Below are 17093 nucleotides of genomic sequence, written 5' to 3' on the forward strand. Positions count from 1 at the left end.
AGCGCCTCCATGCTCTGGACACTACGTTGACAGACACAGCAAACCTTCTTGCCACAGCTCGCATTGATGTGCCATCCTGGATGAGCTGCACTACCTGAGCCACTTGTGTGGGTTGTAGACTCCGTCTCATGCTACCACTAGAGTGAAAGCACAGCCAGCATTCAAAAGTGACCAAAACATCAGCCAGGAAGCATAGGAACTGAGAAGTGGTCTGTGGTCACCACCTGCAGAACCACTCCTCTATTTACCCTATTGGGGGGTGTCTTGCTAATTGCCTATAATTTCCACCTGTTGTTTATTCCATATGCAGAACAGCATGTGAAATTTATTGTCAATCAGAGTTGCTTCCTAAGTGGACAGTTTGATTTCACAGAAGTGTGATTGACTTGGAGTTACATTGTGTTGTTTAAGTGTTCCCTTTATTTTTTCGAGCAGTGTATAATAAAACATTTTATTTTCTTGTTGGACATTTAAAAATAAAAAAAACACCGGCAAACCAGCTCCAAGTTATTTTAATTTTGGAAATCTGTTACGAAGTATTCTGAACCATAATAGCGATACTGTATATGTGATCATATACATTTGTAAGCAAGGTTAGATAATATTTGACTAAAATCATATTTTCAGTTTTGGCTACTTGCAGTCAAAAATAATTTGTAATTAATTTCCCGCCCCCCTGACCATTCACTCAAGAAATATAACCGTCCTTTGGCTGAATCTAGTTGAGGATCCATGTTCTATACCATATGATTCTTTCTCTGTGATTTGTCCTGCAGAATGAATGTTTGCATGTGAATCTTATTGTAATACGTGATGTGTTTTCATATTCATGTTCTAGTAAGTAGTAAAACATGTAAGCGTAAACCCGTCTTCGGACGCGTTCCAGGCCGACTACATTGCAGACATTGCATCAATGGTCGTCTGCGATGTAGCCAGCCTGTAACGTGCCCACTGTTTTATTTTCCCCTTAGGTGGTTACTGGTTCCAAAAGTGGCAACGTCAACCTGTCAATAGGCAAAACGGGTGGCGGCAGCAGCAGCGTCCCCCCTGGGAGTGATGCACCCTGGGAAACACCTCTGAGATGTGAGATTAGTGAGCTGTTCCAATTAGATCTGCTTCAGATATGAATCAGAACAGGTGACTATGTCTGTACCCAGTTTCGCACTCGTGGTTGGATTTATAACGTTTGGTGTCCAGGGAAGCCGCATAGGTGAATACGGATGATTTTTGGATGCGTGAGCTGCATTTCAATGCTTGTTAGTGTAAGAGCGAAGTGGAATGAGTGATTGAACGTTACAGATTTGTTTGCTTTCTATATAGAAAGGAACTTGCTGACCTCAAGGTGTTTTTAACTGTAACAGTTCAGTCTACAAAACTTTTGAACACGCCTCAGATTTGTGAGGAATGTGTGTGATATAAATGTTGCGCTTTGGTGTGTTTGGAATCTATAGACAACTGGAATGACGAATTTGAGAAGGATTATCTAAAAGCTTGTTTTTTTTGTATCTGTTTGAATTTTAACGTCAACTAAGCCTCATAATAGAATGCATCAACCAGGTACCAGTTTTTCAGGTTCATGCCTCTAAAAAAAAGTGATACTTTTTACCTCTGCATTGTTCGGGAAAGAGCTCGTTAGAAATTCTACACCTGTTCTATTTTACTCATGTGACATATACAATTTGATTTGATGTGCACAGGCAGTGTTCTTATCCAATAAGATAACAATAACCTCATTAAATGAATGCAGGTGTAACCGATGTGAAATGGCTAGCTAGTTAGCGGGGTGCGCTCTAATAGCGTTTCAATCTGCGATGTCACTTGCTGAAACCTTGAAGTAGTTGTTCCGCTTGCTCTGCATGGGCCGCGGGCTTTTGTGGCGATGGGTAACGATGCTTCGGTGTGTGCAGAGGGTCCCTGGTTTGAGCCCAGGTAGGGGCCGAGGAGAGGGACTGAAGCTAAACTGTTGCACAGGTAACAATTTGTGTTAGATTCCCTAATAGTATGATTTATGTAATATGATGTTTTGTACTTGTATTTAGTGCAGCAGAAATATCAAACGCAAACTAGGGTCTTTCAGGTTTTGAAAAACATTGCTTTTATCTGCTGTTTTACCTGTTATCTGCTCACAATGCTCAGGCTACCTGCTGTTCTATACTGTTAGAATGCTCATATACTGTTATGCTCAGGACAGTATCTTAATTAGTGTCTCAAGTGGTTATTGTTGAGTCACATATTCCCCTGGAAGTGAACATAAATAGCCCACAGTCAGTCAGACTCACCATTTCCATACAGGATTTACCCAGTGTTTTACTCAAAAGGCTCATACCTTTCTGTTTCCATCTACTCCTGCCGGTACCGGTGTCTCACTGGGCCGTGGCTCCGGCCAGCCCTGCTCTCACTTGGGGCCAAAGCTTGGCCACTGGTACTTTTCAGCCTGCATTTACATAACAATGGCTAACTGTGAAATTTAACTCCTTTTTAAATATGTATTTTTAAGCCTTGAGATAATTGAGACATGGATTGTGTATGTGTGCCATTCACAGGTTGAATGGGCAAGACAAACGGTTTAAGTGCCTTTGAACAGGGTATGGTAGTAGGTGCCAGGCACACAGGTTTGAGTGTGTCAAGAACTGCAACTCTGCTTGGTTTTTCACGCTCAACAGTTTCCCGTGTGTATCAAGAATGGTCCACTACCCAATAGACATCCAGACAAGTTGACACAACTGTGGGAAGCATTGGAGTCAACATGGGTCAGCATCCCTGTGGAACGCTTTCAACCCCTTGTATAGTTATTGCCTGATCTATTGAGGCTGTTCTCGGAGCAAAAGGGGGTGCAACTCAATATTAGGAAGGTGTCCTAATTTCTTGTACACTCACTCTACATGAACATATAATTTATAGAATTATCTAAATTAAATATGTCGATTTAATATTGAAATGTATTTGAGTGGTTCTGTTGAATCCTTTGTGCATCATCCTATTGTTTATATTTCTCTCTACTGTTCTTTCCTGATTCATCAAGTCACTCTGAAGGTGGCGGTGACATATGGCCCCGACGTCACAGTCACATGGGACGGCGGTGGTGGCTTGATTACCCAGTGTGCACTGCTCGTGGCTGTGGAGTGGGCGCAGGAGGTGGACATCTTTCTTCTGCCCAGGTGCAGGTTTAAAGAGCACTTGATCAGCAGTAGATTAAATAATGGTGAATTTCAGATGCATTAGTTTTCCTATGTGTTTTAACCACAGTTTTGATCAAAGCCCTTTTCACATCACTAGTTCTCACAGTGTTTTTACAGTTTTTAATCTGCCTCAATCGACATGTTTACGATTTAGGGAGGTTAGGGACAGCAACTATAGGGCTATAAATTACTGTCTTGTGTAGGAACATTAGGCTTATGTACAACATGTATATTTCTATGTTCCCCTCTTAACAATTCAATGAACCATTTGATGAGTCATGTTCACAATTCAAAATGTTTGCCTGTGATTATAATCAATTGAAAATGCTATTACTTGTTGTTTATTCTCAGCTCGGGCTCCTTCCTTTTTCTGAACCTTACGGAGGAGGTGACACACTCATTCCAATGTACCTGCTTTGACCAATCAGAGGGAGTCTACAAATCACAGAGCATCAGTGTTGTACCTGGTGAGTGACCTTGTAATGAGAATCAGTCAACACTAGGACGGGGTTACGCAGTACTTTTATTGCTCCAAATATATTCGAAGTATACTCTATTTGCTTAGCTCAATATATTGATCTATTACTCAATTTGGACAGTGTGATCTGGCATGTCAGTGTTGGCTTGCAGTAACTCCCAAGGCTGACGGTATGGGGATGTGTGATCTTCCACTACTACCATTTGTCTTGTTGTACTTCAGGTTCACCAACTACCCCTCCACCATCAACCACCAACCAGGTGACCATGCTGGAAAGCCATGCGAATCAGAACAACACGTAAGCTTGTCTCTCTGGATGCTAAACAATGAAATGACCAGAATAAGGATGTGAATCAGGGACTTAATGAGTGTAGCCATTGACATGTTCATGCTGAATTGATTTCTCTATGCCACTAGAGGGCACAATACATATATTTTTGTCCAATAACAAGCTGAGGCTGACTTTAGATATGCCTGCATCGTCTATACAGTATTGAGAGGATAATACGAGTTTACCAGTAAGCTTACTGTTAACAACATGACAACTGTATATATATATATATTTTCATTTAAGAATAGTTCATTACATTTTTAGGTGGATAGACAGCACCTTGATGCCACAACATGCATTCATTTATGCTCTGGTCATCTGCCATAACATTTCTCTCCTCTCTAGTAGAGGAAGTTTAGTTTTCATACAGTTGCTAGCTGAACTTTATCTCTTCTGTAAACTTCAAGCACAGGTGTTACATTTCCCATGATTCCCCACAATAGTTGTGCCATATTGAATTCCCAGAATGTATCTTATCACTGATGTTCAGTTGCTCCTTTAAGACGAGGGATAGTGTTGTGCGTATATGATGTACGTAATTTTGTTTATAACCTCTCTGATGAAATCAAAACAGTGGGATTTTATCCACTTTTGCCTGATAAAAGTGGCCTTGTCTAAACAGCTGGAGGCCCATTTTTGTACTGGTGGTCAGGGAGCGTGACGAGGATAGGTCAACTCAATGACTGCATCACAACTGTAAACAGGAAAGGGAAACTCCAAGACTCAGATCTGATCTGGAAAAAGCTTTACCCCCTTAGGACACTTCAGAAGTACTCTTTGCGTCTTGATTTGGTCCTCCAAGTATTCATGAAATCAATAATGTCAATTAACCTACTGCAATGTGATAATTCCTTTTATACAAAGACCAATAATTCATTTATATATTGACTGTTCTGACAATTTCCCAACCAACCCATACCTTTTATAGTCAGTGTATGAAGTTTTATTGAAAGTTATACCGGTTTGACAACTTTGTTAATTCTTGATCTGTCACATTACGTTATGCATCACGAAAACCCTCTGGGCCATTCTGTAAGAACAAATCTTACTTGCAGTGACTGATGACACCACCTTATTGAAAACTTCACTGACTCACTCATAACCATAAACTCTACTGCAAGTGCACAGTTGTTGAATCCATGTTTACATTCTCTTTGTTGTGATGAGGTGACAAATGGGGAGCATCATTATCCAGCTTGTCAACCTGGGCCGTTTGTGTGTGGGTGGGTGTTTGTGTGTATGGGGGGTGTTTGTGTGTATGGGGGTGGACGGATGGACGGGGGTGTTGTTTATCTGAATACTGATGACTTGCAAATGACAGAGAGCAGATAGCATGACTCCTGAGCCATCTAGCCAGTATTGCATAAACAGTCAACAGCATCAAGCTTTGGTAAGTCAGGATGGTTTGTAGCAAGCAGCCACTGCTAATGCAGCATGAAGCCTGCAGCCTCAGATCCATTGGCACTCTGCTCTCATGTTTATCTCATGTTTATCCCTGCATCAGAAAGAGTCAACAACGCAACAATTCTGAAGTTGCTTGTTTAATGGCAGTGAAGTCAAATGAACAACTTACATGGAAAATTGCAGTTTATTTCCTCACCGTAGAAAAGTGAAAAATGTCCATCTATTCAACATTTAATCCATCTATTCAACTTTAAATGAAATACAGTTCATCACAACAGATGAACAATGTTTGTTTGGTTTAATTACATGAAATGTAAAAAAAAAAAAAAACTTGAGCTTTTATAGTGTGTTTGTCTCAGTGACTCTGTAACAGAGAGTGTCTTTGGGACCATTGCCGGAGGCCTACTCCTCTTCATCATCTATGGCTTCTGCAGGAAATGGCTGGGAGATGAGAGACTGAGAGCCATCTTCAGGTACAAGGAGAGCTCTGATCAGTTTCCCCCTGACTGTTACTGTAGGCAGGTTAGACACTGTAACATGGGTCAGTCCTGTGAATGATTATTATTGTAAGTCTATTGAACAGTTAATTGTACTTTCACTTGCTTTTCTTTAGGTTTCCTCGCCTTAATCGAGTGGTAATTTATCAGCTGTTCGACCACTGATCATCATCAACCAGACGATACTTTCTAGCAGGTTGCTCTGCCTGAATGTGTCGCTCAGGATAAGAGCTCTGGATAAATGACCAAAATGTACTGTATGTATTAATGAACAAGAAACCATGTTCGGCTGTGATCAGAGCTACTTTAGTAACATGTTCGGCTGTGATTAGAGCTACTTTAGTACCATGTTCGGCTGTGATCAGAGCTACTTTAGTAACATGTTCGGCTGTGATTAGAGCTACTTTAAAACCATGTTTGGCTGTGATCAGAGCTACTTTAAAACCATGTTCGGCTGTGATCAGAGCTACTTTAAAACCATGTTCGGCTGTGATCAGAGCTACTTTAATACCATGTTGGGCTGCTTTGAAACTATACATCATAGACCCACATCTTTGACCTTAAAATGATTCTGCATGTGCTGTCAAATACTTCATTTGCCAACCTACCAAGTACTTAGAAATATATGTTTATTTGAAAGCCCTTCATCTTGAGGTTACACATGCTACTGTAGCGTAAACTATCAGCCTTGGTTAGGCTCACTAGAGTCCCCATGGAGCCATATTAACTAGCATGAAATGTAACGAGAGTATTAGGACACCAGAGACCTTCAATCTCCCAACCAAAAAGAGAGTGAGTGTCATTGCTAAGACTGGTTATGTCATTTAAGCTGTTCTGTAAAAACTTTCTGCGGGTTTTACCAGTGTTTTATTTTTAGGTGCATTTTTCAGAAGTAAGTGGAATATAACTAAGAACAAAACTAACACTTGTAATGCCCTTTCTTATGTCCTGAACCTTTGATTGTGCATTCATTGTTTCACACATCTTTCACCCGAGTCATTCATGCAAAATCAACATTTTTTTTGGTGAAATATCATGAATATTTCGGTCAGTCATTTAATCCACCAAAAATTACCTGATAATTTTCTTAACAGATCCCTTTTGAAGTGCTGAACAAAAATAGTAATATTATTTAGCTGTAACTTGACATTAACACATTTTTCAAGTCTACTGCAAACCAAGATTTGGAGCATGTTGAGAAAAATGGCACATACAGATGTAGTATCTTTATAGCGAGGCAGGTAGCCTAGTGGTTAGAGAGGCAGGTAGCCTAGTGGTTAGAGAGGCAGGTAGCCTAGTGGTTAGAGAGGCAGGTAGCCTAGTGGTTAGAGAGGCAGGTAGCCTAGTGGTTAGAGAGGCAGGTAGCCTAGTGGTTAGAGAGGCAGGTAGCCTAGTGGTTAGAGAGGCAGGTAGCCTAGTGGTTAGAGAGGCAGGTAGCCTAGTGGTTAGAGAGGCAGGTAGCCTCCCCTCCTGTCGTTCTGCCCCTGAACAAGGCAGTTAACCCACTGTTCCTAGGCCATCATTAAAAATAAGAATTTGTTCTTAACTGACTTGCCTAGATACATTTGCACAAGATCACCTTTTCGATAGGACTTGTTACTGTAACTACTACAGTATCACCTCTCTCTCTGCTTGACAACATTTGCCAGCTTAGTGTATCAATGAAATTCAGATAATGAACCTTTCATTCAATATAATGAAATAAGAAGTATAGTACAAATACATAATGGGTATCAGAATAAAAATGTCAAAAATGTCAACAACAACAATAAAGTTATTTTGAGTATGATATGCCCTGACAAATAAAGACTTAATTACAACAAATAGAGGTGCAATGACCTCTTAGAATGAAGTGAGACAAATGACATTAAGTGAACATATTAAGTAAAGAGTTCACTACAAGTATACTGTTCTATTCAAAACAGGTATTTCATTGTTCATTTCACCATTTAAAATGGTAGCATATTCACTGAGTATACCAAACATTAAGAACACCTTCCTAATATTGAGCCCCCTTTTGCCTTCAGAACAGCCTCAATTCTGCGAGCATGGACTCTACAAGGTGTAGAAAGCATTCCACAGGGATTCTGGCCAATGTTGACTCCAATGCTTCCTACAGTTGTGTCAAGTTGGCTGGATGTCCTTTGGGTGGTAGACTGTTCTTGAGGTGACCTGGGAAACTATTTAGCGTGGAAAACCCAGCAGCGTTGCAGACCTTGACACAAACCGATGCTCCTAGCACCAACTACCATATCCTGTTCAGAGGCAAGTATTATCTGGCACATTCACCCTCTCAATGGCACTCGTACACAATCCATGTTTCAATTGTGTCAAGGCTTAAAAATCCTTTAACCTGTCTCTTCCCCTTCATATACACTGATTTTAAAGTTGATTGATTTAACAAGTGACATCAATAAGGGATCATAACTTTCACCTGGTTGGTCTATGTCATGGAAAGAGCAGGTGTTCTTAATGTTTTGTACACTCTGTTAATGTGATATAAAATGTTCCTTACCAAGGTCACCTTTTTAAGCAAGAAACCTGTTCAAGTACTCAAGGGCACTTAAATGCTCTTACATGTGGGTGGTTGATGGAACGTCAATGCTCTTACATGTGGGTGGTTGATGGAACGTCAATGCTCTTACATGTGGGTGGTTGATGGAACGTCAATGCTCTTACATGTGGGTGGTTAATGGAACGTCAATGCTCTTACATGTGGGTGGTTAATGGAACGTCAATGCTCTTACATGTGGGTGGTTGATGGAACGTCAATGCTCTTACATGTGGGTGGTTAATGGAACGTCAATGCTTTTACATGTGGGTGGTTGATGGAACGTCAATGCTCTTACATGTGGGTGGTTAATGGAACGTCAATGCTCTTACATGTGGGTGGTTGATGGAACGTCAATGCTCTTACATGTGGGTGGTTAATGGAACGTCAATGCTCTTACATGTGGGTGGTTGATGGAACGTCAATGCTCTTACATGTGGGTGGTTGATGGAACGTCAATGCTCTTACATGTGGGTGGTTGATGGAACGTCAATGCTCTTACATGTGGGTGGTTGATGGAACGTCAATGCTCTTACATGTGGGTGGTTGATGGAACGTCAATGCTCTTACATGTGGGTGGTTGATGGAACGTCAATGCTCTTACATGTGGGTGGTTGATGGAACGTCAATGCTCTTACATGTGGGTGGTTAATGGAACAAAGTACAAAGACACTCAGATGCACCAGTGTAAATGTACTACGAGATCACCTACAGTCTTTGCTGATGTTCTGTGAGTGTCTATCCTGTCTCCAATGTTGCTGGGTACATGAGTTTCATTCAGTGGAGGCTGGTGGGGGGCGCTGTAGGAGGACAGTCTCATCGTAATGTAATTAAGGGAACGGTATCAAACACATCAGTTATGGAAACCACATGTTTGACACCGTTCCATTTATTCCATTCCAGCCATTACAATGAGCCCGTCCTCCTATATCTCCGCCCACCAGCCTCCACTGGTTTCATTACAGAGTGGTTGCTATAGTACAACGTCATAATTTTTGACACACGCAATCTCAGGCAACTTTGTCTTCTGTATATTAGGTTTATCTATAAATGGTTCCAACCATGGATTGAATGGGAACTTTGCTGTTAATAATAAAAAATTATGACTTTGTTTGTGTGACTTGTAACACTTTAATGTAGCTTTGATACGGCTGTGTTGTAATGGTAATAGCTTTGCAGAACCGCATCAAAGCGAATGAGTAACACCTAATCAAAGATATCCCGGTTGTGGTTAGACCTCTTCATAGCACTTATGAATGAGAATGCATAATTAATTCCTCGTACAAAGCTTTGGCATTGAACACCCACACTTGCATCTCTTGCAATTCAGTTTATCAAATGAAAGTGTGTGTAGGAGAAATAGCAAGAAGTTGTTGGGCCTTCCTGTCACGTGTATCACTCTGTCTTGTAAACTGTAGCTGACTGTTGCTTGTGACTAATTGCAGAAGAACTGCAGTCTTTACCACAAAGGGCTCTGGGTTCTCTGCGTCACGTTGTGCCAAAACGAGGGGTTCTTAATTAGACTGAAAGTGCCTCAGTGGCATCCGACAATAGAGATGTGTTTTGAAAAAAAAAAACTCTTCAATCAGGATATTGTGGTGTGACACACACACACGCACACACACACACAATCCACATAGCAGGACCTTTAATATTATTCAGGAGTAGTTTTCCATGTCTTGTAGCCTCCACAAGAGACGTGTTTACTTGTTCAGTTGTTTTTCTATGTTAATGCAACCTCAGCTCTAACACTGTTGTATTGTTTACTAAACACTTAGTCTCTGACTCATAGACTTTATCAGTTCATTTGTGCCGTACAAGATACGACATTCATAATGTACTATGCTTTACTTAGCCAGCTAAGCAGTTAAATGTAGGACTCGATTTCAGATAAAACAGGAGGTTATCTTAAGCTGAAACTGGAATTAAGCTATTTTGACAAGTGTTTGTTTATAAGAATTGCTTTATTAGAGTTAGTTAATAGCTTCGCAATCTAATCTAATCACTTGTTTTTGGACTGACTTTAACCACAAATCTCCATCGGGGGGCGATATAGTTTCACCAACCACACACAACCCTGCAGATAAGAAGAAACAGCAAAGAACTAACAGAATGGTACACAGGTTAGTCCTTTGTATTAATGAGAATATATCTCACAGATTTGTATTTCGCTTTGTCAGCCATACTAGTGCAACTGTGAATGTAGGAAACTGCTTCTCTTCATTCACAGCAAAGATCCATAGTGAAGTAACAAAGCTATTGCAAATGGCTTTATACACAGTGTACAAAACATTATGAACACCTGCTCTTTCCACGACATAAACCAACCAGGTGAATCCAGGTGAAAGATATGATCCCTTATTCATGTCACTTGTTAAATCCACTTCAATCAGTGGAGAAGACTGGAATGTTTAATCTTTTGTCTTGCACATGCACCCTCTGCATGCTACGAATACAGAATCCATGTCTCAACTATCTCAAGGCTTAAAAATTCCATCTTCTCCCTTCAAAGGGATATTATTACCCTTTCCACAGTATCTTGCCAACATGGGTCATGTTCACTAGACACCAAATGGACCGAAACGGGGAGGAACTACCTTAACATGTCTAATAAGAAACTCTTGCTGTAGTTGCACAATGTTTTCCATAGCAAAACAGCTTGGTATGGTGTGTACCAATGAATACAACCCTGAAACAAACTGTGCTGCCTCATATTTGATTTTCACATTGTAATTTTCAGTCTAGTTCCAGCAACTACACTCCATGTACAAAACATTAAGAACACCTTCCTAATACTGTTTTGCACCCCCCCCCCCGGCCTCAATTTGTCAGGGCATGGACTCTACAAGATGTTGAATGCGTTCCCCAGGGATGCTGGCCCACGCAAACCCAGCAGCGTTGCAGTTCTTGGCACAAACCGATGTGCCTAGCACCTACTACCATACCCGGTTCAAAGGCATTTAAATCTTTTGTCTTGCACATTCACCCTCAATGGTACACATACACAATCCAAGACACAAATGCCTCAAGGTTTAAGTTCCTTTGAACGGGGCATGGTAGTAGTTGCTAGGCACATCGGTTTGTGCCAAGAACTGCAACGCTGCTGGGTTTACGGGGGGGGTTGCAAAACAGTATTAGGAAGGTGTTCTTAATGTTTTGTACACTGAGAGTAGTTGCTGGAACTGGACAGTTCAGTTCTGGGTTGTATTCATTGGTACACACCATACCAAGCTGTTTTGCTATGGAAAACTACAGCAAGAGGTTCTTATTAGACATGTTGAGGTAGTTACTCCCTGTTTCTGTCCATTTTCTTCCATTTGGTGTCTAGTGAATATGACCCATGTTGGCAAGATACTGTGAAAAAGGAAATAATATCCCTTTGGCATCTCTGTGACAAGTTGGTCCAGTGCTCTGTGATCTAAGAGGTTTTAGCCCATATAATTGGAAACTAGTTATTTAATAGGATAGCTGTTTTTAGCCAGAGGGAAGATTTCATTGGGTCCTGTCCAGCATCAATACACCAATCGGATGCATCTGACCTCGCTTGCTAACGTTAGTGTACCGGAGATGTACTCTAATAGGCCAGAATCACTGGGTACAATGTCACACGCAGCTGCTCAAGTACAAACAGATTGGGTTACCCAATGGGAAAGGGTAATATAACATTGTTCAGGACATCATTCATGTTTTCATGATTTGCTCTGGAAAGGTTTATTGCTGATATGGTTATCAAAGATGAAATCTGAAACGTGTCTTGATGAGAGCCTAACGAGGTCTACAGTCTTGGCAGGTTATGGAAATTGTTACACGCGCATACGTTGGAGCGCACAAGCCAACACAGGGCTCTTCAAGGCTTTGATGTACAGAGGGGAACACTGATTGTCTTCAGTGTCAGGGCATGATTGGAACATTCCCTCTCAATGTCTGTGCCCCAAATGGCACTCTGTTCCCTATATAGTGCACTACTTTTGCCCAAGGCCTATAGAGTATAGGCTGCCTTTTGGGACGCAATCTAGATTTTTAAGCAAATGGAATGTTGACTTTGGATTATGGCAGAATCGCTAGCTGGCAGAATACAGCTGGGCGGCTTGTCTTTACAGGTATACGGGATTCAGTGAATTTCCACCCTGTTCAATTACGGACAGCATCCTTGTCATTAATGCAGCTGGCATGCAACAGAATGCTTTCATCAGTGTTAAAGGATGGTTACCCAATGAAACAACATATCTTAGTGATGTATTTTTCAGATATTTTGAAACATTGCATTCCATTACATAGAATTAATCTATGCTACCAGAGACAAAAAGCCTGTATCTCTTTGGATAATGACCCATATACAGTATAAGATATGGGGGGTGGCAAAATCACAAAGGTCATGGCTTTGCTCTTTTCTCGTTGCCAGAGGAATATGGAAGTCCTATTAAATCAGTTTTCATATTTTTTCTATGTTGAGTCAATGGACATTGTTCATGCTGGACATTGGAAAAGCTCCATACAGCTTGTGCCGTGAGGCAAAGCCATTTTTCCTATGCTTACCAAGACAGTGATTTGAAGAATAGGGGTTGGCAGATAAATTACATGTGACAATCAAACCTACTTGAAGGTAATGGGGCTCACGGTTGACCCTAGTGACCAGTTTCCACATCGAATACTGGATTGTAAATCACGGGTGACCTGGCTGGTAACTATAGCTATCCTTAATTGGTTCATGTGTTTTATAGGTTAAAGTTGAGGAAATGTAAGGTAGCAACATTACCTGTATTTTCTATCGCCATTGCTGTGGTGTGAATAAAGTAAATTATATATTAGGGAACAATCTGAATTAGACCCTATGACTTTAAAGGTTTATGATTTTCCTCTCTAACAGGGACTAGACAGTTTTCACTTTGTATCGATCGGAAAAGGGTCTTCATCACTTGCTGCGCAGAGTGGTGCAGTGGTCTAAGGCCCTGCATCTAAGTGCTTGAGGTGTCACAACAGAAACCCTGGTTCGAATCTAGGCTGTATCACAACTGGCCGTGATTGGAAATCCCATAGGGCGGCGCCCAGTGTCCGCCTGGTTTGGCCGGTGTAAGCCATCATTGTAAATAAAAATGTGTTCTTAACTGTCGAAAAAAACGTGTGCTGCTTCAGTAGCAACCATCCCAGGTACGAGCCCCATAGCCTAAACTTTAAGATATTTCTGACAGAGTGCTACATCAAAATGCTCTTGAAACTACACTGGCTGAAACGACACTGAAATTACCCAAGTTATATGGAGCTCAGTTAGTGCATGTCATCATCGTCATTATCATGGTCTAGGCCTGTGCACGTTGATAGACAGTGGACACCTAGAAGTGTATAGAAAAAAATAATAGCCTACAAACGAAACAGGGTGCACAGAGGAGAACTCCCACCTTGCCCTGCAGACATATGGTTGGCTGTTGGGGGGGGGGTTGTGGCAGCTGTGTCGAGGGCGCCAACTCGAAAAAGATAGTGTCTCGGGTGTCCTCGCATGCCCGAGATGTCGGCTAAATTCCCCCTGCACCAATTAGGGTAACAGATATGTGGTAACAGGTAATTTGGGTTAAAGGTAAGAGGCAGGAGGCAATCTGGGTAAGAGGCAGGAGGCAATCTGGGTAAGAGGCAGGAGGCAATCTGGGTAAGGGGCAGGAGGCAATCTGGGTAAGAGGCAGGAGGCAATCTGGGTAAGAGGCAAAAGGTAATCTGGGCAAAAGGTAATATGGGTAAGAGGCAGGAGGCAATCTGGGTAAGAGGCAGGAGGCAATCTGGGTAAGAGGCAGGAGGCCATCTGGGTAAGAGGCAGGAGGCCATCTGGGTAAGAGGCAGGAGGCCATCTGGGTAAGAGGCAGGAGGCCATCTGGGTAAGAGGCAGGAGGCCATCTGGGTAAGAGGCAGGAGGCCATCTGGGTAGAGGCAGGAGGCCATCTGGGTAAGAGGCAGGAGGCCATCTGGGTAAGAGGCAGGAGGCCATCTGGGTAAGAGGCAGGAGGCCATCTGGGTAAGAGGCAGGAGGCCATCTGGGTAAGAGGCAGGAGGCCATCTGGGTAAGAGGCAGGAGGCCATCTGGGTAAGAGGCAGGAGGCCATCTGGGTAAGAGGCAGGAGGCCATCTGGGTAAGAGGCAGGAGGCCATCTGGGTAAGAGGCAGGAGGCCATCTGGGTAAGAGGCAGGAGGCCATCTGGGTAAGAGGCAGGAGGCCATCTGGGTAAGAGGCAGGAGGCCATCTGGGTAAGAGGCAGGAGGCCATCTGGGTAAGAGGCAGGAGGCCATCTGGGTAAGAGGCAGGAGGCCATCTGGGTAAGAGGCAGGAGGCCATCTGGGTAAGAGGCAGGAGGCCATCTGGGTAAGAGGCAGGAGGCCATCTGGGTAAGAGGCAGGAGGCCATCTGGGTAAGAGGCAGGAGGCCATCTGGGTAAGAGGCAGGAGGCCATCTGGGTAAGAGGCAGGAGGCCATCTGGGTAAGAGGCAGGAGGCCATCTGGGTAAGAGGCAGGAGGCCATCTGGGTAAGAGGCAGGAGGCCATCTGGGTAAGAGGCAGGAGGCCATCTGGGTAAGAGGCAGGAGGCCATCTGGGTAAGAGGCAGGAGGCCATCTGGGTAAGAGGCAGGAGGCCATCTGGGTAAGAGGCAGGAGGCCATCTGGGTAAGAGGCAGGAGGCCATCTGGGTAAGAGGCAGGAGGCCATCTGGGTAAGAGGCAGGAGGCCATCTGGGTAAGAGGCAGGAGGCCATCTGGGTAAGAGGCAGGAGGCCATCTGGGTAAGAGGCAGGAGGCCATCTGGGTAAGAGGCAGGAGGCCATCTGGGTAAGAGGCAGGAGGCCATCTGGGTAAGAGGCAGGAGGCCATCTGGGTAAGAGGCAGGAGGCCATCTGGGTAAGAGGCAGGAGGCCATCTGGGTAAGAGGCAGGAGGCCATCTGGGTAAGAGGCAGGAGGCCATCTGGGTAAGAGGCAGGAGGCCATCTGGGTAAGAGGTAAGTGGTCATCTGGGTAAGAGGTAAGAGGTCATCTGGGTAAGTGGTCATCTGGGTAAGAGGTAAGTGGTCATCTGGGTAAGAGGTAAGTGGTCATCTGGGTAAGAGGTAAGTGGTCATCTGGGTAAGAGGTAAGTGGTCATCTGGGTAAGAGGTAAGTGGTCATCTGGGTAAGAGGTAAGTGGTCATCTGGGTAAAAGGTAATCTGGGTAAGAGGTAAGCGGTAACCGGTCCCACTGCTTTCTATGCCCTTCTCATTCCTGTGTGTGTGCGTGCGTTTGTATGTTTATGTGACACATTTGTATCCAGGCAGCGTGCACCCATGTGTGATGACATCCCGGATCAGCTGGGAAAGGCTGTGGAGAGCTGCTTACTGCGGTGGCCCCACAAAATGAAGGGATTGATCATTCTGACAACTGCACTAACACCATGCTAAACATTCTAATGTCAGCCAAGTCAACAACACAAAGGGACAGTCATTGGTGTGAGTGTCTGTCTGCATTAACAGCCTATAGGCCTACAACAACTACATTTGGTTTTTGGTCCTTACAACTTTTATTACAATGCAATATACAACAATTATGGAACACAGATAAAAATAGGAGCTCATTGATCATGGATTAATCAATTCTTAATTGTATGTTGGGTTTCCTGCAAGGAGAGGGAATGAAGTGTAATGTAATGCCTAATACACTGCCACGTTTGCGTTGACCAGCCCAAGGAGAGGTAATGGGCATAGGAAGCATTGGGACCTGTTACCCAGATCGGTGCCGTCAGTAGTATAGTGGAGGTATATGCTGTATACTCACTTCTTAATCCCCACGATGCTTATCAAAGTAGTATAGTGGAGGGTATATGCTGTATACTCACTTCTTAATCCCCACGATGCTTATCAAAGTAGTATAGTGGAGGTATATGCTGTATACTCACTTCTTAATCCCCACGATGCTTATCAAAGTAGTATAGTGGAGGTATATGCTGTATACTCACTTCTTAATCCCCACGATGCTTATCAAAGTAGTATAGTGGAGGTATATGCTGTATACTCACTTCTTAATCCCCACGATGCTTATCAAAGTAGTATAGTGGAGGTATATGCTGTATACTCACTTCTTAATCCCCACGATGCTTATCAAAGTAGTGTAGTGGAGGGTATATGCTGTATACTCACTTCTTAATCCCCACGATGCTTATCAAAGTAGTATAGTGGAGGTATATGCTGTATACTCACTTCTTAATCCCCACGATGCTTATCAAAGTAGTATAGTGGAGGTATATGCTGTATACTCACTTCTTAATCCCCACGATGCTTATCAAAGTAGTATAGTGGAGGTATATGCTGTATACTCACTTCTTAATCCCCACGATGCTTATCAAAGTAGTATAGTGGAGGTATATGCTGTATACTCACTTCTTAATCCCCACGATGCTTATCAAAGTAGTATAGTGGAGGTATATGCTGTATACTCACTTCTTAATCCCCACGATGCTTATCAAAGTAGTATAGTGGAGGTATATGCTGTATACTCACTTCTTAATCCCCACGATGCTTATCAAAGTAGTATAGTGGAGGTATATGCTGTATACTCACTTCTTAATCCCCACGATGCTTATCAAAGTAGTATAGTGGAGGTATATGCTGTATACTCACTTCTTAATCCCCACGATGCTTATCAAAG

General features: G+C 42.8%; 1 protein-coding gene across 2 annotated transcripts; it reads left to right on the forward strand.

Moving 5' to 3' along the window:
- The first annotated feature begins 1071 nt into the window (after nt 1–1071).
- LOC124047969 lies at nt 1072–6812 on the forward strand. 2 transcript variants are annotated; one of them, XM_046368328.1, is made up of 6 exons: nt 1072–1210; nt 3023–3158; nt 3531–3646; nt 3880–3955; nt 5752–5865; nt 6006–6812. In XM_046368328.1, exons 1-6 carry the CDS (start codon nt 1144–1146, stop codon nt 6052–6054), a joined length of 558 nt encoding a protein of 185 aa, XP_046224284.1. In that variant the 5' UTR covers nt 1072–1143; the 3' UTR covers nt 6055–6812. The 2 variants fall into 2 exon arrangements, with proteins under 2 accessions (XP_046224284.1, XP_046224283.1); XM_046368327.1 differs by lacking the exon at nt 1072–1210 and adding an exon at nt 1221–1971.
- Nucleotides 6813–17093: the final 10281 nt, after the last annotated feature.

Source organism: Oncorhynchus gorbuscha, linkage group LG11 (genome assembly GCF_021184085.1).
Source record: "Oncorhynchus gorbuscha isolate QuinsamMale2020 ecotype Even-year linkage group LG11, OgorEven_v1.0, whole genome shotgun sequence".
Taxonomy (NCBI): Eukaryota; Metazoa; Chordata; class Actinopteri; order Salmoniformes; family Salmonidae; genus Oncorhynchus; species Oncorhynchus gorbuscha.